Source organism: Pongo abelii, chromosome 6 (assembly GCF_028885655.2).
Source record: "Pongo abelii isolate AG06213 chromosome 6, NHGRI_mPonAbe1-v2.0_pri, whole genome shotgun sequence".
In the NCBI taxonomy this organism is placed as follows: domain Eukaryota; kingdom Metazoa; phylum Chordata; class Mammalia; order Primates; family Hominidae; genus Pongo; species Pongo abelii.
In genome coordinates, this window is record NC_071991.2 from 40,659,343 (window position 1) to 40,685,345 (window position 26,003).

Here is a 26,003-nt window from a genome sequence, read left to right on the forward strand (position 1 = left end):
AGAGCCTTTACAAGAACCTTTATAGACAACACCTCAGGTCCTGTTTGCTGCCTCAGCATGGAGGGCAGCCCACTTGGTTACAGTGATGACAGATGGAAACTTGGCTGGAGCAGGTCTGGAAGGCAGAGGAGGCAGGTCTGTGTGTATACAGTCAGGACAAAGGACCAGTGGTGCTAGCCACACCTGTGGGATGGCTGTAATTAAAAAAAAAAAAAAAAAAAACCACACACACAAAAAAAACAGAAGATAACAAGTGTTGGTGAGGGTATGGAGAAACTGGAGCCATTGTATGCCGCTGGTGGGAATGTAAAGTGGTGCAGCTGCTCTGGAAAATAGTATGGTAGTTCCTCAAAAAGTTAACTGTAGAATTACCATATGACCCAGCACTTCTGGGTAAATATGCAGAAGAATTGAAAACAAGGACTCAAACAGATGTATGTACATCAGTGTTCATAGCAGCATTATTCACAACAGCCAAAAAGTGGGGGCACCCAAAATGTCCATCAGTTGATGAATAGATAAACAAAATGTGGTTTATCCATACAGTGGAGTATTACTCAGCCTTAAAAAGGAATGGAGTTCTGATTCATGCTACAACATAGATGAACATTGAGGAGGACATTATGCCAAGTGAAATAAGCCAGACAAAAACAAACAGATAACTGTATTATTCCATTTGTGTGAAATGTCCAGAACCAGCAAATCTGTAGAGGCAGAATCAGTACTAGTTGCCAGTGGCTTGGTGGGGTTGAGGGAACAATTTAGAGGAAGGGTTAGAGCAAATGGGGAGTGGCTGATAATTGGCACAGGGCTTCTTTGTGAGGTAATGAAAGTGTTTTGAAACTAGATAAAGGTGATGGTTGTGCACCATTGTGGATATACTACATGCCGTTGAGTTCACTTTTGAATAGTAAGTTTTGTGTTAAGTGGATTTTGCCTCCATTAAAAATTGTTCAATATAAAGTCAGCTCACATCTCCTCCTAAAATACCTCACTGATGCACATGCATGACGTCTGTGAGTGAGGATGGCCCCCTTGGAGAGCTGCACTGCCCAGCACAGTACTGCTAGCCACATGTGGCAGCTGAGTAAACACTTGACAGGTGGCTCACGTGACTGAAGAACTGAATTATTTTATTTTAATTAACTGAAATTTAAAACCTACTTGATTTAGTTACTGGAAAATCTTAAATATTTTTGAAACAACTTGGGCATATGAATATACCCTTTCAATTGTAAATATTATGAAATCTGAACACAGATCAAGTATTTCTGATGAAAAAGTGCGTGCTCATCTTAATTTTTGTTGGGTTCAAGTGTACTTCTGTGTCCAAAGTACACTTGTGGACACAGAAGATTTGGGGATGTTCCCCTCCTTCCTGTTGGGCAGGTGGCTCATTGTCTTCAGGTCCATCTCCCACTGTGCCCAGGAGCCCTCCACTCTGGGTGTTTGTTTGGACCTGGCCGGTGAAACCCTGTGTTGGGGTCTGTGGAGTGCCGAAAGGCCTGAGAGCACCAGCACCGTCCCCTGGATGGTGTGTAGACCGACCCCCTGCCCACATGGTGCTGGCGGTGGGCTGTCAGCCCCAGTGTAGTTCTGCTTTGCCTCTTCATGCTGGGCAATCTGGAAAAGGCCCTTACTTCCAAGGGTTTGTTCTCATTTTTAAATACAAAAAATGGTATGTATGGTAAATGGTAATGGTATGTATTTTACGGGACTCGTGAACGCTAATAAAATAAGTTACATAGATCACAGTAATAACTACTGGTGAAGATAAAAAATTCGTAAAGGATCTCTTCTTTTCAGAGATTTACAGTTCTGTAAGTTCCTCTGAAGTCTTCCCTGGAATAGAGAAAACAATGCATTTCCCTCTTGGAAGGTTTTCATTGCATCAGCTTGGTAAAGACGAGGTAGAGTTCATAGTGTTGGGGTCTCTGAGGGTGAGTCAGGTCCCCGTCACACAAACTGTAAAGTCAGCGACAAACGAGCTTAGCAGAGTATCTGGAAATGGAAGATTCATCCCAAATTTAAATTGGGCACTGGCAGAGCAGCGTCATTTACTGGGTAGAGCTGGCATGTAGGGGAGCCACCCACTCCCCCTGTTCACCACTCCCCCTATCTGCACTGGGAATGTCAGACAAGATTTCTGGGATGCTGGCTTCAGATCATGATTGCAGGTTTTTGTCTTGCTCTTCCCAGTTCTGGAAAATCTCCACTGTGTGCTCTCCTGCACCACATCGGTGCCCACCTTCTTCATTAGTAGAGCACATTCTCGGACTTCATCCCTGGGCTTTGCAGAGTCTGGTGCTGAGTACCTTCTGTGGTGTGGGTCGGTTTTGCAGCAGAGACTTGGAGGTGGGAAGGTGGAAGGTGCAGTGTTAGGACACTGCTCTCTCAAGCCCGTGTATGCTGGTGAGTCTCCAGTGCTCCCTCTTGGGGGGACATGGTGTCCTGTGGACTCACTGTGACTGCTTGAGTGTCACAGTTACCCTGAGTGTGGCTTGGTAGGTTTTGCCCACCTGGTCAGTAAGTGTCCTGGTGGCTGCACCTCCATGAATGAGAGCTGCTCTCACTTGCGGGCCCTTTGCTACCTTTTCTTCCTTTCTGTGAGCACCTAGTGGTTTAATTCCATCAGAGAGTCCCATCACACTTGGGCATGTGAATGTACTCTTTCAGTTGTAAATATTATGAAATCTAAACACAGATCAAGTATTTCTGATGAAAAAGTGCAGTGCTCCTCTAGGGCAAAGTAGACAAACCCATTCTGTTGCTTCTTGGCCACTCTGGTAAGAATTTTGAGCCCAGCCACTGACCACAGCAGATGCAGCCAGTTTTCTTGTTTTCTGTGTCCCCATGACCACTGATAACAGGGCATGGTGTGGCCAGGGCCCTCCTCTGTGTCCCTGGGACAGGCCAAGCAGCCAGGGTCACCTAGGTACGTACAGCACCCCTCACGTTTGCTCTCATACTGCAGTTCCAGTTGTCTTTAAGTTTTTATGATAATGACATGAGTCTCACAGACCCCAACACAGAGGGCTGGATCGTAAGTGCTGGGTGCTGCTTCCTTTGACCAAGGGATGTCTGTGCCATCCCCACAGAGGTGCCCAAGGAGGCCGGGACCACTTTTGGGGTTGTTTCTTGATGGTTGTTTCTCCTTCCCAAGCCATCAGTGAATTTTAGGGAATGGGGCTGGAGGACCCCCTCATGCAGCAAGCTTGGCCCCAGTGAGGAAGAACTGGGGACAGGGCATGGTGCCCTGTCATGGGGTGAGGACTCCCCAGGAGATTCTGTCATGCATTAGGCTGAGCCCTAAGTCTCACAGGTCCCAGCTTACCCCCAAGATAGCAGAATGCTGGGTGTTGCTCTTGGAAGCAAGAGAGATCACTGGAGAGGTAGTTGGTTGGTAAGAGCTAAGCAGAGCCTTCCATGGCAAGCATGGGGACAGGCTGGGCTGGCCCAGGACAGGTCCTGGTGTAGGGGGTGTCAGGGGTCTTGGAAAACAGCCTTTCTTCATGAGAGTGGGCAAGGTGAGCACATGGAACAGGCACTGTCCTGAGTATCCAGGACCTGCTGAAGAAGGATAAAGGCATCTTCCAGAATGTCAGTCCCCTCAGGTATGTGCCTCCTAGCTCTTCCCTGGGATATGTTAGCACAGGCAGCAAATGCATTCCCAGGCGCAGAGGGTCCTGCCTTGGGTTCTGGCACCCCCTCTTGTCTGTCATCTCCTTTTGTGTAGTTGGTCCTGAGCTTATCCCGGACACCCATCCCTCAGTGGGCTCTGCTCTGTCCCCAGCCCTGGACACCTGTCTCAGGTCTCTAACTCAGGTTCTGTCCTGCTTGTCCCCAGGTGAACCTGAGCAAGGTGGGCGAGTATTGGTGGAACGCCATCCTGGAGGGAGAAGAGCCCATCGACATTGACAAGATCAACAAGGAGCGCTCCATGGCCACCGTGGATGAGGAGGAACAGGCGGTGTTGGACAGGCTTACCTTTGACTACCACCAGAAGCTGCAGGGCAAGCCACAGAGCCATGAGCTGGTACGAGCATGGCAGTCCTGGAGAGCCCACCCTTTAGGCCCTTGTGCTGGTGACAAGGCCGATAGTGGCAGAGGGGTTGGTGATGACGGTGGGGAAGAAGGTTGTGTGGACCAGCTTCCTGCCATGTCCTAGCCTAGCAAGGAACCTGTCTTACCTGCTCTTGTCCCCAATCACTGCTTCACAGGTGCACTCTGGTCTTTCAGCTGTGTTCTCATACCTGGGCTGAGAGCCCAGATAATAGGACCTCTAAGGGTGTCATGAGATGTGCCCTTCCTGCACCAGAGCCTGGTAACATCAAGTGTGTTGATGGCTTTTGTTTGTGCCTCATCTGCACATATCTTCCCATGAAGAGTCGCTTGGTGGGACCTTTGGTAGAGGAGGGGAGGGAGCCAGGCTGCAGAGCGAGTTTCTGGATGTTGGAGGCCAGCATGTGAAGACTCTGTGATGTCAGCAGTGGGTTAGGGAGGAGGAAGAGAAAGGTTCCTGTCTGACCAGCATAGTGCCCAGTGTAGAGTTTGCTCATGGCCAAAGAGAATGATTAATTAGATGTATACATTCTTTCTTCCTATTTTAATAACCCCAAGAGTAGCTATTTAGGGAAAAAAGGGTTGCTTTCCTCAGATTATTTTTAACTTCCCGTGTCCCATATACCCAGCACGTGGGTTTGGGCTGCAGTACAGCAGGGCACGCAGACCCAGTGCAGCCTTGAGTCAGTGGGGAGGGGTCATCTGCTGGGCACTGTCTCCTTATTTTTGTTCTGTAAACACGGACCACCTCCTCCCCCTGAAGATCACTGATTGATATTTTCTTCTCATTTTGTCTCTTGGAGGAACCTTACCTTGTGGTGTATCTGGATTGTCTTAGTCTTGCCTTCCGGTACAGCACGTATTAATACATCGTAGGTGGTTCTGCAAGCCCTGTTGCTGTGTGTCGTCCGTTCTTGCCTGTTTTCACAGACAAGTACATCCTGCTCTTATGAGGTGAAGGAGCCTGCAGAGAGGAGTGTCAGCATGTTCTCCTCACCTGGCCCTGCCACACCAGGGACACGTCCTGAGCACTTAGTACACACAGTTAAGGTGGGGTTGACTGGCTGCACAGTACCCCTGAAAATACAGTTTGTTTGTTTTTTGTTTTTGTTTTTGTTTTTGTTTTTTTTCCCCCACAATAGAGAGATTGAATTTCTGAGGTTGTGACTCAGTAGCTTAAGCAGCAGGGATGGGGTTTGACCTCTGATCTGATTTCACACCTGTCTGTCCTCGCAGCCCTGTCCACCCTGGCGCTTGTCTCTATGGAAGAGAATGTTCCTCTAGGTTTGGCCCCCTTTTCCACCCAGGGCATGGCAGGCTTAAAGGACATCTTTGCTTGGCCTGTGTCCATGCAGAGTTTGAAGCCTCAGGTAGTATTGCAGCACATTCTCAGCTGAGCTCAGCTCAGGTGCGTAGACAGCCAGACCTGCCTGGTTATGGCTCATTCCAGTTATGCTGCATTTGCCTGTGGCCACTAGATGAAAGGCCAGCCTTTGAACCTTTGCCCTATGGGTAGGGCTTCTCATGGTAGTGTTTGGGGATGGTGTATGTGAGCGTCTGCCCACTCTGTGCCCATATTCAGCATTGGGTCCACAAAAGGGCTGAGATGTATTCATGAGTTGACCTTCGGGAGAAAGAGTCTGTTTTGACTGAAGAACATGAACCCAGATGCCTTTTGTTCCAGGCAGATAAGAAGGCAGTCTTACCATGTGCCCCTTAGAAGTGTCTTTTTGTGCCACAGGATGGAGGGACTAAGGTCAGGTGGTTTCTCACATCTTCCCCAGACACTGACACTGAGTCTTTGTTACAGAGAGATGATAAAAGTTATTGTAGTTTGAATGGTATTTGTGCGTTTGTCAAAGCCTTGATGAAGTTTTTGTAGACTTTATTTTATTTTTTTTAATTTTTTGAGACAGAGCCTCACTCTGTCACCCAGGCTGGAATGCAGTGGTGTGATCTCAGCTCACTGAAACCTCGGCCTCCCAGGTTCAAGCGGTTCTCCTGCCTCAGCCTCCTGAGTAGTTGGGACTACAGGCGCACACCACCACGCCCAGCTAATTTTGTATTTTTAGTAGAGACGGGATTTCACCATGTTGGCCAGGCTGGTCTCGAACTCCTGACCTCAGATGATCCGCCTGCTTTAGCCTCCCAAAGTGCTGGTATTACAGACGTGAGCCACCACGCCTGGCCAGTTTTCTGTAGACTTTAGCTGTTGAGGCATGAGAGAAGCTAGGATTCTCTGACTGTTTTTATCTGTAAGCCCTCATGTTTCCTGTGATTGTATCTCTTACAGAACCTTATATTCAAAAACAAAATAGCAGGAATACCTGCTCATCATTGGAGTTGCCAGTAGTGCCAAAGACATGCCTGGAGGTGTCAGGGGCTCCACCAGCCTTTTCTTCTTCTCTACATCCTTGCCCCTCCCCTTCCCTCCTTTCTTTCTGTTTCCCTTTTCTTTCCCTTATATCCTCCCCTCTCCTTGACCTTCCTCTCAGTCTCTTTCCCCCATCCTTTATGTTCTGTGCCAACACCTTGTAACATTGCATAGTCTCACCCCCCTATTGGGGCACGTCGGTGAGGAAGACAGACACAGATCTGCCTTTGTGGTGCTAGGATTCCAGCCATTTTAATCTTACCTTCTCCAAAGAGTATTTCAGTCCTGCTTTGCAGTTTCATTGATAATCTTCCCCAGGAAACAGCTGCTCTTGTCTGTCCATTTCTGGAGGCCTAAGGCCTCCTTATTTTGATGGCTTGTTGCCAAGCCCACTGCCCAGGACCAGGAATGGGGAGCTCTGTTCATTCCAGGTAAGCCGAAGCAACTTCCAGGCAGTTCTGGACCTCAAACCCCTACCTGGATCCTCACTGTCAGTTCGGGACAGTCCAACCTCAAGGGGTGAAAGATGGCAACACTACACATTGTATGTATGCACCATGCACATACATGCATGCACACATGCAGCATCACAGGGTGCAACTGGCATCCCCCTTCATGCCCTACTGCCCTGCTCTGAAGGCAATTCAGTGGGGTCATCCTGTTGGTGTCCTCTTGGCAAGCTGTTTTTTTGGCCCCTAGGGCACTGCACAGCCCAGGTGTGGAACAGAAAGTCCCCGTGCCTGCAAACAGCTTCTTGTGACCTAGCATGGGGGAGCCCGTAGACTGGGCAGCGACCCAGTTAGGAAGGATTCAAAGAACCTTGAAGATGCTGTGGTCCAGTGGAAAGAGCTCTGCGTGTTGAATCTAAATCTATTCTGCTGTAGACTTGCCATCGGGCAGCATCCTGACCCTTGAGAGGATGTGTGTCCCTCCCCAGAGTAAAGTGCCCTAGGAGATCTTCAGCGACATGCAGGAGCCCAGGGCTGGTGGCGCAGGGGTAGGTCCCAGAGTGACCCTCTCCCTGAGATTGACGTGCTCCTCAACAGCCAGGGAGCCTCTAGCTCTCAGGCAACAGCTGTAGACAGTAATGAACTGACCTCTCAGGGCTATGGTCGTTCATTGTGTATGTCCAAGCACCTGCCTGGTGCTGATGGTAAAGTCTCAACTCCTTCCTGGGCATGATAGTGTCTGGGGCAAGGTCTGCAGCATATGGAGGTTTGCAACACGCAGAGATTTCATGTAAAATGTCCTTAGTGACTGTAGCCTTTTTAAAAAAAATCAAATGGGGAAACAGACCTAGAAGGTAGGTACGTGCCCTCATGTGGCCTCATGTAGCAGGTTAGCCACATTTTATTCAGGTGCCCTGAGGGATACCTCACAGGCAGAGAGACTCGTGAGTGTTAGGGGGCCGGAGTTGCTTCACTGGGATCACCAGGCTTCGCTAAGGAGAGAGAGTGGAAAACGGGCCAGGTTCTCCTGTCAGCCTCCATCTGCCGTTCACGTCGGCATAGTCACAGTTACCAGCGTGCTCTGGCATTGATGCCCATTTATGGTGTGAACTCAGAGTTTTCTAAATTTGCCAAGATTTCAAATTGTGCTTCTAATGCCACAGATGCTGTGTATTTTGAATCAATTTTATTTTGAAATGACAATACTTTTATTGTTTTAAATTCTTTGGTGTCACTAACCTTTTTCCAAAATCAACAAATTTAAAACCCTTCATCTTTTCCCTAATTTAATTTTTTTTGAGCAGGATTCCCCCATCTAGAAAGAGAATGTGGAATGTACAGGTGCCATTGCTCTGTCTGCGCTCAGATGTGTCTGTGTCTAGGATCTCTTCAGCCTGGTAGGATTCACCCTAACAGTTAGTAATTGTGACATCTCATAGGCAGATAGCATTAGCATGGTCTCTGGTCATAAGAGTGAATTTGGTGACACACAGGAATGCCTGCTCTTGGCACCCTAGGATCCCTCTATTGTAAGATCAAGTCTACTAATCTGTCCTTTGCACTCTGGGCATCCTACATCGGGCCCCCATGCAGCAACCCGGGTTCCCAGGGTAAGACTGTGGTGGCTGCAGGGCTCCACAGCTGTCATTTGCGCTACAGCTGGCTGGGATTCTGTTGAAAGGTTCAGAGGCTTCGTGCAGCAGCCTGCTGAAGTCATCCATTCTTGTGTTTGGTTGAGGCTGTGCAGCCTCACACCTCCAGTGGGCAGAGGTGTGGGCCATGCTTTCTGGGCTGTGCAGAGGGGGCTTCATGTAGTCTTCTCTCCACCCACAGCCACTCCATGTGAGCTGCAGCACTTGTTCTCAAAATGGTCTTTCCAAAGTCTCTGATGTGAGTTGCCTATAAGAAATTGATAGTAATGTCAATTAATCCCTAGTATATAGTATCTGTCTTTGATATGCTTGTTGTTGCATCACTTAGGTCTTAAAAAAAGAAAACGAAGCTGGGTATGGTGGACTGCACCCGTAGTTTTAAGTACTCAGGAGGCTGAGGTGGGAGGATCGCTTGAGCCCAGGAGTTTGAAGCTGCACTGAGCTATGACCACACACTGCACACTAGCCTTGGAAACAGAGTGAGACCCTATCTGTAAAAAATAAAAACAGGAAAAAGAAAACTCTCTTGTTAGGAAGATTATGTTTTATTTAAGGAGAAGCCCTGGTGCTGAGAATACCACAGCCTCGTTTTCTGGGCCTATGCTACAGGGTTTTGTGCAACAGGGACTGTGGATCATATTGGTAGAATAACTACTGGCCCTACACAGTCTCTTTTGTCTCTTGTGGTCAGAAGGTCAGAAGGTCAGAAGGAAGGAGAGATCATCCCAAGCCCTCAGTGTACTCATGGTGGCCAGGTGAGGAGGGCAGATGTGGAGTCCCTATGAGGAGAGAGGGCCTGCCAGCTCAGGTACAGATGCTTCCCTCAGGGTCCAATCTTCGTGATGTCCCCTGCCATGGCCACACACTGAATCTTGTTTCTGATCCTTGGAGGCTAGATAGTTCCAGAATGACCACACATTGGCGAGGGCTTAGTCAACCAGCTCTGACTGCATCTGCAAGGATGCAGTGGGGAATTCCTGACTGATGGGTCTACCACTGGACATTCTGAGGTTTCTTCCTCCATGCCACATGCTGGGTCAACCCTGGATTGTCTGATGATGTAGTTCTTGATGCTGATAACTGGGGTGCTAGGGTACCTCCTCTGCACACCTTAGTCATGACTCAGGTGGGGCTTGAGCACTTTCTCTACGCACCTTCTCTACAACCCTGGTGGGCTGGGACACTCCCTCTTAATGCCTTAGTCAGTGCCTGGTGGGACCATAGATGTTGCAGGCTGTTTGGAATTTGGACAGAGATCCTGGTGGAAAAGGGACAAGATGAACCATAAAGAGGAGCCAGTGCTTGCTGGGGACAGAAGATGGAGGGTTAGAAATTCAGTCTGTGGAGCCCAGTTTTGGAGAGAAATTGGCAGGCACCCAGTACCTCCCTTGGTCGAAGGCTGCTCCAGGGTAGTACAGTTCTCTGGCCAGCTGGTCTTGCCAGGCAAGTGCCTAAGCCCTGAGGAAGCAAGAAGGCTCTCTGCCTGCAGTCAGAGTCTGCTCTGGGAGAAAGTACACAGTGCCTTGTGATCCCCTTTAATCTCTCTATTTTCTGTTTGTAGAAAGTCCATGAGATGCTGAAGAAGGGGTGGGATGCTGAAGGTTCTCCCTTCCGAGGCCAGCGATTCGACCCTGCCATGTTCAACATCTCCCCGGGGGCTGTGCAGTTTTAATGACCAGAAGGAAAGGAAACCCTCGCCGGTGGGGAGGCAGAGCCTTATCCTCGGCTGCCCTTCTCGGCTCCCTGCATTCCAGGGACTTACTCGTCTTGTTTACCCCTAGCCGTCCTTTCTTTCAAGGGTGAACCAGGCCTTCCACCCTGACCTTGCATCTCCAGACTGTTCCAGAGAAGGTGCAGGGCCAGCTGCTATGTGGTGGCCGCTGTGGCTGACACTGAGTGAAGGTGTTTGAAATGCAGGAGAGGATATCCCAGCAAATTGGGATCACATGCTTTTGTCTCCACAGCAACCAGCCACTGCAGGCAGCATGTCTTTCCTCCCCTGCTCTCTGCTTGCTGTTGTTTTGACGCTATTCTGCTTGCATGTCTTCTGGTTGGGATGTGGAGTTGTTGCTGGACTCTCAGGCGAAGCTGAAGTCATTGAAGTGTGTGAAGCTCTGTGCTTGCGTGAGGGCGAGCAAGGAATGGCTATGCCTGGGGCTGCTTTGGGAAACTCCTTGCCCCTTGACCTCTTTTGAGAGCATTCATGTGGTCTTCTTGCTCATCCCCTTATAAATGTGCTCTGCCTGCCTCAGCCTCATGGTCAGAGCAGTGGAGACTGGAGCCCTGTTTGCACGTTCTAGTTGTTCGGAGAAAGCCTAGGTTCTGGGCTCAGGTCCAGATGCAGTGGGGATTCTGTTCTCTGACTGTGGCGACCTTGCTTTGGTTCTTGTTGAAGTGAACCAAGCCCGGCCACCACGCATGGCATGCTGTGCTTGGCTCCCCATAAGACGTCCTCTTTGGGTGCATGGTGTCAAAACATGGGCAGGAGTGGAGAGTTGGTGCCCTCAGGAGGAGACCACAGCATGTCCATCAGCTCAGCAGAGGCTGGACAGCCACAAGTCCTGAGAAGCTTTGACCTTGAAGGGCTTCTGGGAGAGGAGGAATTTCTGCATGGGGCATGAAGGCACACTGTCCCACCACAACTGAACCAGAAGAGAGTGAAGACTCCCCTCTTCCCATCCTCTGTGCCAGGTGTCAGACTGTGCTCCTTGGAACTTATGGCCCGATCTTACCTGTTCTCCAGGGACTGGTCACTGCCTCAGGACCCCCAAGCCTATGCTCTGAGCCATGGCTGCTGACTGACTCCAGCCAAGGTGCAAAGACGAGATTATGAGACAGGGCCTCAGGCCTGTGTTCCAAGTACTCACAGGGGCTCTGGGTGCCCATCGCCGGGAGTATGGTTCAGCTACCACCGGCACTGTCCGTTTGCCTGTCTGTCAAGCTCAGAGCATGGATAAGCCACACAGCAGGGCAGTGCACACTGGCACCATGCACGGCCAGCAAGAATCAAGGCCCGCAGATGCTAAGAGAGCCTATTGTCGGGGAAGGTCCCCGCCCCTGCACACTCTCTGTGGATACTTGGGTTGTGGGGGCTCTCTGGGAGAGTAAGTTTGTGGTTTGTTTCTGGTTTGCAGTGGTGGCTGACACCCCTTGTAAGAAAGCATTCCTGGGAAGTCTTCTGTGGGTCCAAACATGTTGCTCCGATCATCACAGGAGAGCAAAAGGCCCTAGATACCCCCTTTGGAATGTGAGAGTCTTGTTGTCTGATATTTGCCACTGAGCTGGTGAAGCCCCTCTAAAGAGATCTCGACCCTGGGGAGCAGAATTCTTGTCATCTATGAGGGGTCCTGAGAAAGACTTTTTGTCATTTTTTTCCTGGAGTTCTTCCCATCGAGGTCCTAGGATTTGCACACAACTGTCCCACAAGAGCTTTCCTGCCTAATGAAAGGAGGTCTTGTGGTGTGTGTCTCCTCTCTTCTCTGTAGTTCCCGAGTTGGCCCCCATTGCAGCCACCACCCTGTGGGTAGCTTCCAGAAGTGATGCAGTGGTGTGAGATGCCCTACACCTTGTTATTTGGGAGACTTTGAGAGTCATTCACTTCCACGGTGACTAGCGTTTGTTTTGCCTGATTTTATATTCTGTGTTGCATTTCTCCCCACTCCCTGCCCTGCTTTAATAAACAGCAAACCAATATCTAGGAAGAACGACTGAGGGGCAGTGTTGGGTATTGGCCCCATGGCAGGAACAGCCACTTGCCTCTGGTCCCAGTGCCACACTGCGGTGCTTGGTGTGGTTGTGGAGCCTGTCCCTGCGCGCCTTGCTCCCATTGAGCCACGCTCTCTGGTGGGTGATTCTCTGCCCTGAGCCACCACCCTGGACCGGCCCAGTCTCCAGAGCTGGCACACCCTGCCTGTTTTCTCTTTTTAGACACAACAGCCGCAGTTTGGCCAGCCACTAAGTCCCACCAGCTGAGGTCTGAGGAAAGCGGGGTGACTCATTTCCCTTGTCCAGGGCCCCAGGAGAGTGAGGTGTCCAGCCTGCAAAGCTATTCCAGCTCCTTGGTGTTGGTTTGCAATAAATTGGTATTTAAGCAGTTCTGGGTCTGCGTGTGACATTTGCTGCTGAGACAGTTCTGTCTGTGCATGGTCATTATTGTTATATTCTAGCCTTAAGGTCCCAGGCCAATGTACACAGCAAACACCAGCGTGGGGAATTCTTAGGGGTTGTTTCCCATCTGGTCTGAATGCACTGGGCAAGATCTCAATACAGCTTTAGAAATCCTGTAAGATTTTGACCAGTGGGGAGAAAAAGAATGTAGCTATAGATCTTACATCCTTTCAAACAGATTCTGGAATTCTGTAGTTACCGGAAAGCTTAGGGTGAGTGCAGAGGTGGGAACGATTCCACTGAAGGGCCACCTTTGCCCACCAGGCTCCAAGGCCCTCCTTGGTCTCCAGGTGCATACCTGCTGTTACCTTTGCTGAGCCCTCCCAATGGGCTTCCTCCAGGACATAACCCCGTGTCTGACACAGAAGTCTCCCAGGTGGCTGGCTACCTGCTTCTTCTTCAGTCAGGTCTTTGACTCTCCTTCTCTGTGTACCACCCCGTTCTGTGCCTTCCCCATCTCCAGCCTCCTCCGACCCTGCTCACCCCTGGGGACAGGACCTAGGGGTGTGAGAAGTACTTCTTGGCTGAATGAAGACTGTTTCAAAGGCAATCCTTAGAATTGCCTAGCATACTCCCACGGCCAGAAATAACCCGCCAGAAAGGAGAGGCGTATTTGCCCCTGAAGAGTGCAGGAGGGAGAACAGTTGAGAAGTGTTTTGTGTGGAAACGTGTCCAAGGGGCATCAGCTGCTGCGCAGAGAACTCACTGCCCAGAACACTACGCTTGGGGAACAGACCTCACCCCCACCTCAAATCTGCTCCACACTGGGCCTGTTGGCAGCCAGCTCATCTGGGGAAGGGACAGCATGACTCGCTTTTTGGATGAAAAGCATGAAGTTGTCAGCACAGAACCTGGCCAGTCCTTGAGAAACTCCCTCCTTGGTGGTCAGAGGCCAAGCAGCCCATGTGGCCCAAGATCCTGAAGAACTGGGCTATGTCCCTGAGGCTCCTCTCTACCGTCTGACTGTGGGGTCTGGGTAACAGGCATTTAAACCAGGCTGCTGCCCTGGGGAGTGCCCACTGGACACCAGGGTGCCCCATAGGGACAGGGTCACAAAGCCCCGGGGCTTCCCCTGCCAGTCCTGGTGAGGACAGTGTGGTTACTATCTCAGAGACGGAAAATGAATATTCTGTCATTTCAGACTAAACTACTCACCCAGCTCACACTAATATGGAGTTGTTAATTTTACCTTTTCTTTTTTTTTCTTTCCAACTTTTAGGTTCAAGATTTGTTACATGGGTAAATTGGATCATAGGGGTTTGGTATACAGACAGTTTTGTCACCCAGGTAATCAGCATGATACCTGATACGTAGTTTTTCAGTCCTTACCTTCCTCCCACTCGGTTTTATTTTTTAGTGCTGAAAGTTTAACAGATTGGTCTTACCTCAGAGGGAGGGAAGAAACCCCCCCATCACTGGGCTCCTTGGTGGGACAGGGGTCTGGTAGGGGTTTTCGATCTACCACCCATTCCTCCACACCAAATGCCTGAAGTCCCCACTTTGCACAGGGAGACAGCATCATGCCAGGGAAGAGAGGTCGGGCCTGGCTACCCCTCACAACTTCCTGCTTCCCCCTCAGAGGGTGATGGGGAGACCAGAGCCCATGGCAGGACCAACTGTCACTGAACCCAGCTGGCACAGGTCTGCCAGAACACTCTGGGGGTATGTGCTGGGCTTTCTGGGTAAACTCCTGGCATGCTGGCGTTTGCTGTCTTCTCAGTGCTGATGGAGATAGGCACACGTGGGGTATGGGAACATAGCCACCCTCAAGCAGGTTCATGAGGGTACTGTCAGGCACTCAGGTGTATGCCGCCTCCTGCCAGGCAGGGCTGAGGCTATTCTCCCTGGAGAAGGATGGCTTAGGAAACACTTGCAGGAAAGCTGCCTGGACCTGAAAGGTGACCCTGGCCAGCCTCCCTGCTGCCTCTCTCAGTCCTGGGCCTTCTTCCCCAGAGCTGGTCAGGGCCTCAGGGACTTTGTAGTCTAACCCCTCATTGTGCTACAATCACAGGAGTAAGTAACACTCCCAAGGCCATGTGGCTGGTGACTTGGGAGGCCCAGGCCCAGGATCCTGCCCCATCTGCAGACCAGTGGTTCCTTGTCTCCTACTTGCTTCTTGGAGCAGCCTCCTCTTAAGCCAACAGCTCCTTCACCTGAGCCCAGTCACTTTGCCCTCCTCCCCAGAACCAAAGAGCAAGACCATCTGCCCCAGGTACAGTCCTGGCCATGCCACATTCTCTGTGGCACCATGACCAAGGTGAGTGGCAGATACTGAAATCATCCAGGGCCACTGCAGACCCCATTCCCAGTGGACTGTTCATCAAGGGACCCTGTCTCAGGCCATCTCAGCCAACCTTGTTGCCCAGCACAGGTCTGGCACATTGAAGATGATCTGTGTTGGATGGGGAAGGCAGAGGGAGGATCCTCCAGCATTGATCACCCATCAAAACCCTCAACAACCCAGACATTGCCGCTGCACTGGCCCCATGCTATGAGGAGGTCACTCAGGCTGTTGGGAGCCTGCTGACTCAGGCATTGGGCTGGGGCCTGCCTGCCTTGTCTGCCTGCCAGCGGAGCACTGCCCCAAGCCCCTGTTACTGCAGAGACAGGCTCTTGCCTCCCAGTGTGCACTCTGTGCAAGACACAGGCAGGTAAGGGTCTACCAGAGGACAGGGAGTGTGGTTGGGGCACTGTGGGGCTTGGAGGAGGCCCCTCTGGCAGGGAAAGTGAGCCCTCACCTCTGCTAGACTAGGGAGTTTAGGAAGCTGCTTTGGTCCAGGGAACTGGGGATCCAGAGAACTGGGGATCAAGGCCATCTTGTGACCCCAGTGGTGGTCCCTAGTGGGACTGCTGAGCTCCAGCCTGAGAGTTCAGGAACTCAACAGTGATTGCTTGCGGGCACTAATGACCGAGTGTGTGGAGGCCTCATGTACCAGGTGTGCCTAGCCTACAGGCAAATCCCAAGGCAGTGACCCTTAGGGAAGAGATAGGGTTTGGGGTCATCAAAGGCTGGGAAACCCAGGTACCTGTCAGGGAATGGGCTACAGACTGGAGCTCAGCCTTAAGGTGGGGAAGATTCCAGCACCCCTGAGTGACCACCTCTTTCTTGGTAATGCAAAGAAGGGATTTTGTGACTCCAGGGTGACATTTCTAAGCTTGGCATCATGCAGGGTGGGCTTGGGCTCAATATGGGTGACTGTTAGTCTAGGGCTGTCTCAGTGAGGCTCTCCAGGCAGAAAGGCTCACACACCTGGCAGGCAGAGGGTCTAGAGAGGAAGGGGCAACAGGCCTGAGGAGGGGACAGCCAGGCAAGGAGGTAGAATAGGCCTTGTCTGGGCAGTGGTCCCCTGTTAGGTCTGCAGCTTGTCCTCCCTGGCCTGACCAGCCAGGTGAGGAGAGATCCAAACCATCCACCTGAAAGCATTCAGGGTGCCTGATGACAAGACCCCAGCCACCGTGGGCTCTCATGTCCTGGTAGGAAGGTATACCTAAAGCAGGTGGACCTGGTAGTGGTGGACACTGTCTGCCTCCCTGGGGCTGGTCTGTTCATGCCAGACTGTTTTCCCATTTGCTTCCACCTCCAGCTCAGAGAGGAATCACCTTCACACCTCTGCTAAAACTAACCCAGCTCTGCACCCACCATTTCCCACTATGCAACACCTGCTACTGGAGAACCCTACCCCCTCAAATACACGTCATCCTCAGGGCCCTGCAATGTGCTGTGGTCTCCCTGCCACCATTCAAGGGGCCACAACCAGGTCCAGCCTGTCTTCCCTGGCACCAGGCTCTCTCTATGCAGTGGGGGAAACTCGGGCACCCCTAAACTATTCTCCAGTGTTCTCCCCAGAGGTGGTCAGCCATGTGATGGTAAGAGTCACTTCGTAAGTTTTTGCTATCCCCAGAAACTTAAAGCAACACCAACCACATCCAAAAGTCAAGTGATATCAAGACAGCAACAGTAGAGCATTAACTGAGCGCAGGGCCTTGGTGACTCCTTGACACCCCAGGCTCTCCTGCTGGTAACCTCCCATTGTCAGAGCCAGGCACTCTGCAAAGCCCTGGACAGTCAGCAGCCTCCTGAACAGGCTCTGCTGTCCCCACTCAGAACTTCAGAGCAGCTAGGACTCCTGTGACCACCCCCGTCCCCCGTACCCCATCCCCGCCCCCCCCCCCTCCCCGCCCCGCCAACTGCCTCATCTCTGTCCCAAGATAACTGCTCTCCAGAATTTTCCATGATATGGTCATTTTAAAAGGTTTTTTTGAGACAGAGTTTTTCCTGTGTTGCCCAGACTGGACTTAAACCTCTGGGCTCAAGTGATCCTCCTGCTTCAGCCTTCCCAAGTAGCTGGAACTGTAAGTGTGCACCATTGTGCCTGGCTTGATGGTGTCATTTTTCACTGTACGTGTATTTGTAAACTGTATAAATCAGTATCTTTGTCAGTTGCTTTTCTTTCTCGCTTGCCTTCATGAGCTGTCTGTGTCCATACACACTCTCCTCTGCTCCCCCAGGTGGGGTGTGATATTCCATTGAGTAGATATCACAGTTTATTTAACAACATCCTGTTGGTGAGTACTTAGGTTGGTCCCAATTTCTCAATATTACAACAATGCAGCAGTCATTCTCAAGTGTGAGAGATTCCCTAGGCATTTCCTGTGAGTGGAGTTGCGGGGTCACAGGGCATCCTCTGTACACCTCCTGTGAGTGGGTCTTGTTGCTCAGCTCCTCACCATTTTAATGGACTCTGTAATGTTTGCAGTCATGCTGAGTGTAAAGTTGGATTGCCCATGCATTTCCCTTGTCATGGTGAGGTTGAACTCCCATTTATGTTTTTATTAGGCATTCGGGTTCCTTCTGTGAATTTTGTTTCTATTTTTCACCATTTATTCTACTAAGCTGTTTGTCTTTTATTGTTGACTTGTAGGAATTTTCTGAATACAACATTTTGCAAGTTGTATTTATTCCAGAACTCCCAGCCTGGAGCCTGTCTTCGCACTTTAAGCTCCCCTTCCACCCTCCTGGTCCCCCAAGGTGGGGGGCGTTCTTGAGGATCACCCCTTACTCTCTGCTCAGGCCACCGTGAGTCCCTAGATGCAGGCTGCATTTCGCCTACATTTCCCATCTGGGTGGGACTGTAGGGCAGGCACATTTCCCAGAGGCAGGGCAGGGCTGTAGGGCATGCATTTAGGATAGAAGCTGCCTCTACTCCCAGGATAGAGCCCAAATTCCCCAGTAAGCCTGCCTGTGCCCAAGGCCTGTTCCCTCAGGTTTAGAGACCTGCTCTCCTGGCTGTGGCTGGTGGCAGCACCCAAGCCACCTGTGTTGTAGGTGGGCCCATTCATGACCTGTCAGACGACCGAATGAGCAGTCTATCCCACTGCCCACTTCCTCATCGCAGGGCTTTGGGGGAAGAAAGCACTAAGCAGTTGAGATGGTCTAAGTTTCTTGTCTCACATCTGGCTTGCGTGGAGAACAGAAAGTGAGTGCCATGAGCAAGACTGGGCCTGCAGCCCTTGGAGAGAACCCCAGCACCATGGGCCCAGCAGGAAGGACTGATCCCACCAAAAGCATCTCTGGCCCCTCCTGGCTCTCAGCCTGGGTAGTGCCTACCCCTCACAGAAGTCTGGCCACCTGGCGCTCTACCTGGGAGCTCTCTGCTGTTGACTCTGGGAGAATACCCAGGTGGAGACACAACCCGACCCTCCACATCCCACCTGCCTTCCCCCCTTCCCAGGAACCTTCAGGACAGGGTCACCCAAGTCCAGAGCCTGGGAACCCCTGGCTGCTTCCCCAGCCAGCATTGACATCTCCAGCCTCCACCACGTCTGGGAGGAGCCCCTGACAGTCACGGGAGCATGGAAGAGATTCCCGTCTGAACAACGAAACCACTGAGCGGAGAATCCACATTTCTCAGATCCATCAGAGAATCGCAGTCACACAGCACACGCTGCCCCCAAACCAGAGAGACAGGCAGGTGGACACTGAGAACCACAGCTGACTGGAGCAGAGGCTGCTGCTGGAGCCCCATGGGAAGGAACATGGAAAGGGGAATGAACTGGGGACAGAGAGAAACTCATTTTCACCCAGTTCAGTGGAATCCTCTACTGAAGTCCTGAGAAGCACGCACTCAATTGTGAGGAAGACACCTGCTGGGGGTCAGCTAGGCCCATCTCTTCTCCGAGAACTGACCCCCTCACAGGGATTGCCCTGTCCTTTGCCCCAAGGAAGCAGAACATCAGTCTTGGGATGTAAGACCGGCATCCAAAGCTGCCAGCCAGGGCTGAGTGGGCACCTAGGGAGCAGGGTGGGGACAGAGTGGACAGACCAGAGACATTGGCTGCAGTGTGAGAGGCCAGTAGAGATCCAACGAGATCAGAGACAGGGAGGAAGAGGGACACTCAGAGAGGGACCCAGGAGGGACAAGGACGGAGAGGGACACTCAGGGACACAGGAGGCACAAGGAGGGAGAGGGACTTAGAGATGGACACAGCAGGGACAGGGAGGGAGGGAGACAGAGATGGACACGGGAAGTACAGGGAGGGAGGGACACAGAGGGACATGGGAGGGACAGGGAGGGAGAGAGACTCTCAGATGGACACAGGAGGGAAAGGGAGGGAGAGGGACGCTCAGATGAGGGGATAGGGAGGGAGAGGGACACTCAGAGGTGAACATGGGAGGGTCAGGGAGGGAGAGGGACACTCAGATGGACACAGGAGGGAAAGGGAGGGAGAGGGACTCGGGGTCTCAGAGTTGGACACTGGAGGGACAGGGAGGGAGAGAGGCTGACAGGTGCACTCGGAAAGGACATGGAGGAAGTGTATTTTGGGTGCTCAAGGCAGCCCTGCAGAGTTTCAGGGTCCTCTCTGTGTTCAAGACAAATATCCCTGTTTCTAAAGGTTAGTCGTTTTTGTGTCTTGGAGAAAAAAAGAGCCCTAACTTGAGGCCACCGTCATGTCTGCTTTGCAGGGTTTGCTGATTCCCTGGGAATGTCACCTGCCGCTGGCACTGGAGCGTGTAGCAGTGGGTTTAGGTTTAGTCTTCAGAGGTGGTCTCACGTTGGGGTTCCAGTGGAAGCAACCAACACCTGAATGGATCAGAGGTGCAATTTCCCATCTTCCCCTCCCCAATAGGATCAGAACCCCTGGGGGGGTTGGGGGTGGAGGCTTTGGGGGTGAGTTTGAGAAGCACTGCCCTGAACAATGCCTGAGGTGTATCCTACCCATACCCCACATGACAGCTGAGGAAACCAAGGCAGGTGGAAGGTGCCAGAATCTTAAGGTGAACATCTCCTCAGTGCCATGTCTGACTTTTGGTTAGCGATGGGTTAGGCATTACAGAAATGTGGGCTGATGGGCCCACACATGAAGGAGGAGGCAACACCACCCACTCTCTGCGGGAAGACATGGCCGTAGGTTCACCCCAGGACACAGAGCCCTGCTGAGCGGGTAGGCAGGACAGCGTGGAGCCCACGCGATCTACACCAGGGCGGCTGGTGTGGGAGAGTCCTCGCTCCCTCAGAACAGGAGGACAAGAAGAGCTTCCTGCAGATGCACAAGCTGTTGTGATTTGGGAATTTCAGCATTAGAGACCGTGGGTTCCAGGACTGGGGTAAGGAAGGAAAAAGAGAAAAAGGACCCCCAGCCACTGGGGTTCAGTTCAAGGAGCTGTCCATCCTCCTGCCAAGAGGTGGGGTGCAGGGGTCCCTGGGGATGTGATCAGAGACCCCCTGCCCCTGGCTTGGGAGGGCCCCCTCATGTCACCCCTCACCCCATCCCACCTCGCTCCACCTGCCATGAAGCCCTCCCAGGCCCCCACCCTCCCCTTGGGCTCAGAGCCTGGGTTCAGCTTTCCTGGAGGGACACCTGTCCAGAGGGCACCACCCAGCGGTGGGCACAGTAGTGCAGGCTCCAGACCCCAGGCCTGGTCAACAGGTCACTGTTGTTGCCAAACACAAGCCTGTGGACTTAGAGGTGGTGATGGACACCGTGTTGAACCTCTGCTAAGTGGAAGGCAGGCAGTGTGTCTGGTGGCCGGGAGGCATCGGGACAGAAAGTGGACGGCTGCCTCTGCTTCAGCCTGGATCTACCTGCCACAGGCAGCTACTCCCGTGTTCGGGACCTTTGTGAGCAACACAGGCCACTGACACCCCACATTTCCCATGTAGTGACAAAAGATAAAGGACTCTGCCATCATGACTCAGGGAGGACTGGGCTCTGGTGGACTCCACAGGGCCTGGGGAGCAGGCTGGGCTTAAGTTGGGTCCCTGGGAGGGTCCCCTCAGAGGGGAGAGGGCCCTGGAGACATGGATGACAAAGGAGAGTGGGGACCCTGGGGGCTAGATCTTAAAGGCCATGGTCTGCTGTTTGGAGTTTATCCCAAATGTCTGAAGGCAGAAGAGAGAAGCAGGGCAGGAGCCAGACCCCAAGGGAGGGCACTGGGAGATAGGGACACCACAACCCTACTTGGCCCTTGAGAGTGGGGCCACCCTCAGTCCCACCACTGCAGCTCTGTGCAGGCCCAGGCCGCCTCTCCCCTCCCCTGACCCTAACCCCCTTCTCCCCTGCTCCTCTTCCATCTCCTTCCTTTTCTCCTTTTCATAGGCACGTGGCTTGGCTCACCACGTGTGATCCCCAAGGATCCCCAGGCAGGATCTCCTGCTCCATACGTGAAGGCAGGTGCCAGAGGCAAGGTGGAGGCCTGGGCACAGGTGTACATGGGGTGGCAGGCCCCATAAAAGTACCCCTTGGCCACTAGATAAAGGGGCTGTGACCCCAGGAGCTAAGAACTTCCTTAGGACCTGTTCTCAAAGGTGTGTGTGTGATCCTTGCCATCCCCCACTCATCTCACCCAGCCCTCACTGTCACCTCCACACTGAGCAAGGTGGAGCACAGCTGGGCTCTCCCTGACTGCTTGCCCAGAGCCAAGGCTACCACAGGAAGGTTAGGGAGGGGGCCTGGTCTCCCCATGCCTCAGTTTCTTCAGCTGCAAAATGACCAACATTGAGTGGGAAGAACCCCAGCATTGAGCATCCAAAGGCACTGGCAGGCTTCCTGGGGGTCCCACCGCATGAGGACATCAGCATCCTCGACAGCACCACCTGTCTCTGGCCTCCAGTGAATGGCCTCTTGCCACCTGGGGCCTGCCGACCGGAGGTGAGCGACTGAACCCAGGATCACCTGCCCTCAATCCCCACCCCTCGACCACCCCCTGAGCCCACTGCTCTGCTGAACGATCACACTCTCCCTTTCCCCCACACAATGCAGCATACAGACCTGGACACACGTCAATGGCCCCTCCTTCAGGACCCCTGCTGCCCATGGGCAAGACCCGGCCTGGCCCTAACCCAACCCCTGTCCTCCCCTACCCTTTCTGATCCCCTGCCCTACCCATCGTCACTGTTTACTACGCTGCCCTCACTTGAGGAGGGGTGTTGGGAAACCCCCACACACTTTAAATTATTTTAAGTGTAATAAAATATACATAACATAAAATGTATCCTTTTAACAATTTCAAGTGTGCAAGCTCTGTGGCATTAAGTACATTCACATGGTTGTGCAACCATCACCACCATCCAGCTCCAGAACTTTTTCATCTTCCCAAACTGAAACTCCATAGCCATTACAATTTTGAGTTGTTGCTGGCATTGAAAAAAACAAGAGATTTTATATAAAGATCTGGTTTCTGAGCTCTTTTGAAAAAGTAAAGAATCCAGGCAGTGCTGGGTGGGATCCTTCTAGGGACAGCCTCAGCTGTAGCAGGTAGGCAGGGCTGAGAACCACAGTCCTCACCACTCCCCACTTCATACCACAGCTCCCCCGCATAGGGACATTCAGGGCAGAGGGGACCCACTGCCCTAGAGGCAGTATCCCCTGGCAGATTGGTTGTCAGCCTGGTCAGCCTGGCTGCAGCACTGCACTGGGAGGAACTGGAGACCGAGCAAGGGATGCTACCAGGGTCCAGAGGGAGAATGGAGTCAGACTGCCTTGGCAGAGGGAACAGCCCAGGTAGAATCCACAAGCAGGTATGTGCATAGGGCCTTGAATGGCAAACTAAGGGGTGTGGATAGGTTTGTGGTCAGTTGAAGGTGTGGAGAGCCCTCACAGGGGAGGGCAGGTCTTGGATTTAGCACCATGGCAGAGCAAGGGGCTGGGTCAGAGGCAGAGATAGGAGATGCATTAGTAGGGAGGGCGGCCTGGGCGCTCCTCACCTTTAGCTGCTTTCTCTCATAACCCTCTTGTCCACCCAGAAAGGCTGAAGGGATGCCCAGGACGAAGGAACTGTCTGAGGCCTGCCTTCACAGGCCACCCAAGTTACCTTCCACACATGAACAAACATAATCCTAGAAGGATTTCTTGGATTAATTTTTAACTTCTTATTTTTCAGAAGAAATTTTAATATATAAAGTACATTTTGATGTACAAACATCATAAAAGATGAAAGAATACTGTCACACAATACTGTCCTTTTAGCAAAATGGGATGGTCCAGGATCTTGTGAAATATTGTGTGATGAAGTCCTTCATGCTGAATGATTTACTGAATGAGAATGTCATATTTCCTTTTTGAAATTAGAAATATAGTGTTCATCATTAATTCTTGAGTTCAAGAAAATTTATCTGGGATGTTATCATTTGAAGACTCATTCTAAGATTTCCCTTGTACTTTCATTTTCATCATTATCATTAGAGAGTGCTGCTGTCTTTTTATGTCATCTTCTGAATTGCCTAATAATAGTGAGTGTCATTCTCTGCAAATTTTCTAATCTTTGCTGATATAGGCAGCAAATGAAAAATTCTGAATCCTTAACTGTATTCAATGAAAGCTAAATGTGGCTATCAACAGTCTTCGTTTCTGTCTTCTCCTCCTCTTTGTCTTCCTCCTTCTTTTATGAATACAGAAGTTAAACTTTTTAAATCCACATAGAACATAATAATAATGTACCTAGAAAATACTAACAAATCTACCCAAACAGTGATAATATACATATAACATAAAAACATAAAATTTACCATTACAAGCTCTGTGGCATTAAATACATTCACGTGGTTGTGTAACCATAACCACCACCATCCAGCTCCAGAACTTTTTCATCTTCCCAAACTGAAACTCCATATTCATTAAAATTTTCCTACTACATTAATAAGTGAATTTAGTAAGTTTGAAGAATACAAGATCAATGTACAAAATCAATTGCATATCTGTATACTAGCAACAAACAAGTGTAAAATAAAAATTTAAATGCCATTTACCATAGCACCAAAAGTGAAAAATACTTAGGAATTAATTTAACCAAGCATGTATAGGACCTGTATACTAAAAACCACAAAAAATACCTACTTAAGAAAATTAAATAAGACTTTTTGAAAATGGAGAGATATATCGTATTTGTGAATTGGAAGACAATATTGTTAAGCTGTCAATTCTCCCCAAATTGATATATAGATTCAATGTAATCCCAATAAAATTCTCAGCAGGGTTTTTCCCCCTTTGATGGGAAACTTTTTTTTTTTTTTAGACGGAGTCTCGCTCTGTTGCCCAGGCTGGAGTGCAGTGGTGCAATCTTGGCTCACTGCAAGCTCCACCTCCCAGGTTCATGCCATTCTCCTGCCTCAGCCTCCTGAGTAGCTGGGACTATAGGAGCCCACCACCACACCTGGCTAATTTTTTTGTATTTTTTACTGGAGACTGGGTTTCACCGTGTTAGCCAGGTTGGTCTCGATCTCCTGACCTCACGATCCTCCCACCTCGGCCTCCCAAAGTGCTGGGATTACAGGCGTGAACCACCGCGCCCGGCCATGGGAGACTTTTTATTACAGATTCAATCTCATTGCTCATAATTGGTTTATTCAGGTTTTCTATTTCATCTTGGGTCAATATCAGTAGGTTGTATATGTCCAGGAATTTATCCATTTCTGCTAGGTTTTCTAATTTGTTGGCATACAGTTGTTTGTAATAGCCTCTGATGATCCTTTGTATTTCTGTGGTATCAGTTGCAATGTCTCTTTTTTATTTCTAATTTTATTTATTTGGGTCTTTTTTTTTCTTTGATTTGTCTAGCTGATGGTTTGCCAATTTTGTTTATCTGTTCAAAAAACAAATTTTTATTTTGTTGATCTTTTATTTTTTTTAGTCTCCATTTCAATGATTTCTGCTCTGACATTTATTGTTTCTTTTCTTGGACTAATTTGGGGTTTGGTTTGTTCTTGCTTTTCTAGTTCCTTGAGATGCATCAATAGGTTGTTTTTTGAAATCTTTCTACTTTTTTGATGTAGGCATTTATTGTATAAGCTTCCCTCTTAATACTGCTTTTGCTGTGTCCCAGAGGTTTTGGTATGTTGTATTTCTATTTTCATTTGTTTCAAGAACATTTTTAATTTCATTCTTAATTTCTTCATTGATCCATTGGTCATTCAGGATCCTGTTGTTTAATTTCCATGTATTTGTACAATTTTGAAACTTCCTGTTATTATTGATTTCTAGTTTTATTTTATAGTGGTCAGAAAAGATACTTGATATAATTTCAATTCTTTTAAAAGGGTTGAGACTTGTTTTGTGACCTAACATGACTGTTCCATGTGCTGATGAAAAGAATGCATATTCTGCAACAGCTGGAATAAATGTTCTGTAAGTGTGAGGTTCGTTTGGTCTAAAGTGCAGTTTAAATCCAGTGTTTGTTGATTTTCTGTCTAGATGATCTGTCCAGTGCTGACAGTAGGGTGTTGAAATCTCCAACTATTATTATATCGGAATATATCTCTCCCTTTAGATCTAATATTTGCTTTATATATCTGGGTGTTCTGGTGTTGAGTGTGTATATACTTACAATTGTTATATCTTCTTGCTGAATTGGTCCCTTAATCATTATATAGTGACCTTCTTTGTCACTTTTTACAGTTTTTGACTTAAAGTCTGTTTAATCTGATACAAGTATAGCTATTCCTGCTCACATTAGGTTTCCATTTGCATAGAATGTTTGTTTTTTTTCTTTCATCCCTTCACTTTCAGTCTATTTATGTCTTTACAGATGAAGTGAGTTTCTTGTTGGCAACATATAATTGACTCAAAAAACCTATTCAGCCACTCTATATCTTTTAAGTTGGAAATTTAATTGTTTACATTCAAGGTTTATTATTGATAGGAGAGGACTTCTATCATTTTGTTAGTTGTTTTGTGGTTGTTTTGCATATCCTTTGTTCCTTTATTTTTTCTCTTAACTCTGTTTCATTGTGGTTTGGTGGTTTTCTGTAGTGGTAAGGTTTGATTTTTTTGTCTTTCTCCTTTGTATATCTGCTCTACCAATGA

General features: G+C 50.0%; 2 protein-coding genes across 4 annotated transcripts in view; one reads left to right on the forward strand and one right to left on the reverse strand.

Moving 5' to 3' along the window:
* The window catches only part of NUDCD3 (NudC domain containing 3), a 106,602-nt gene extending 93,972 nt beyond the window's left edge, over positions 1 to 12,630 (forward strand). Inside the window, exons 5-6 of one of the 3 annotated variants that reach the window (XM_054559083.1) lie at positions 3,848 to 4,036; positions 12,465 to 12,630. In XM_054559083.1, coding sequence (XP_054415058.1) covers positions 3,848 to 4,036; positions 12,465 to 12,509 — 234 coding nt within the window. In that variant the 3' untranslated portion in view covers positions 12,510 to 12,630. Of the gene's footprint in view, positions 1 to 3,847; positions 5,902 to 10,098 lie in introns of those variants that run through there. The other 2 variants (NM_001133887.1, XM_063725587.1) reach the window with 2 other exon arrangements.
* Positions 1 to 26,003, reverse strand: part of OGDH (oxoglutarate dehydrogenase) — a 481,925-nt gene that overhangs the window by 308,739 nt on the left and 147,183 nt on the right. The gene's annotated exons all lie outside the window — the stretch shown is intronic.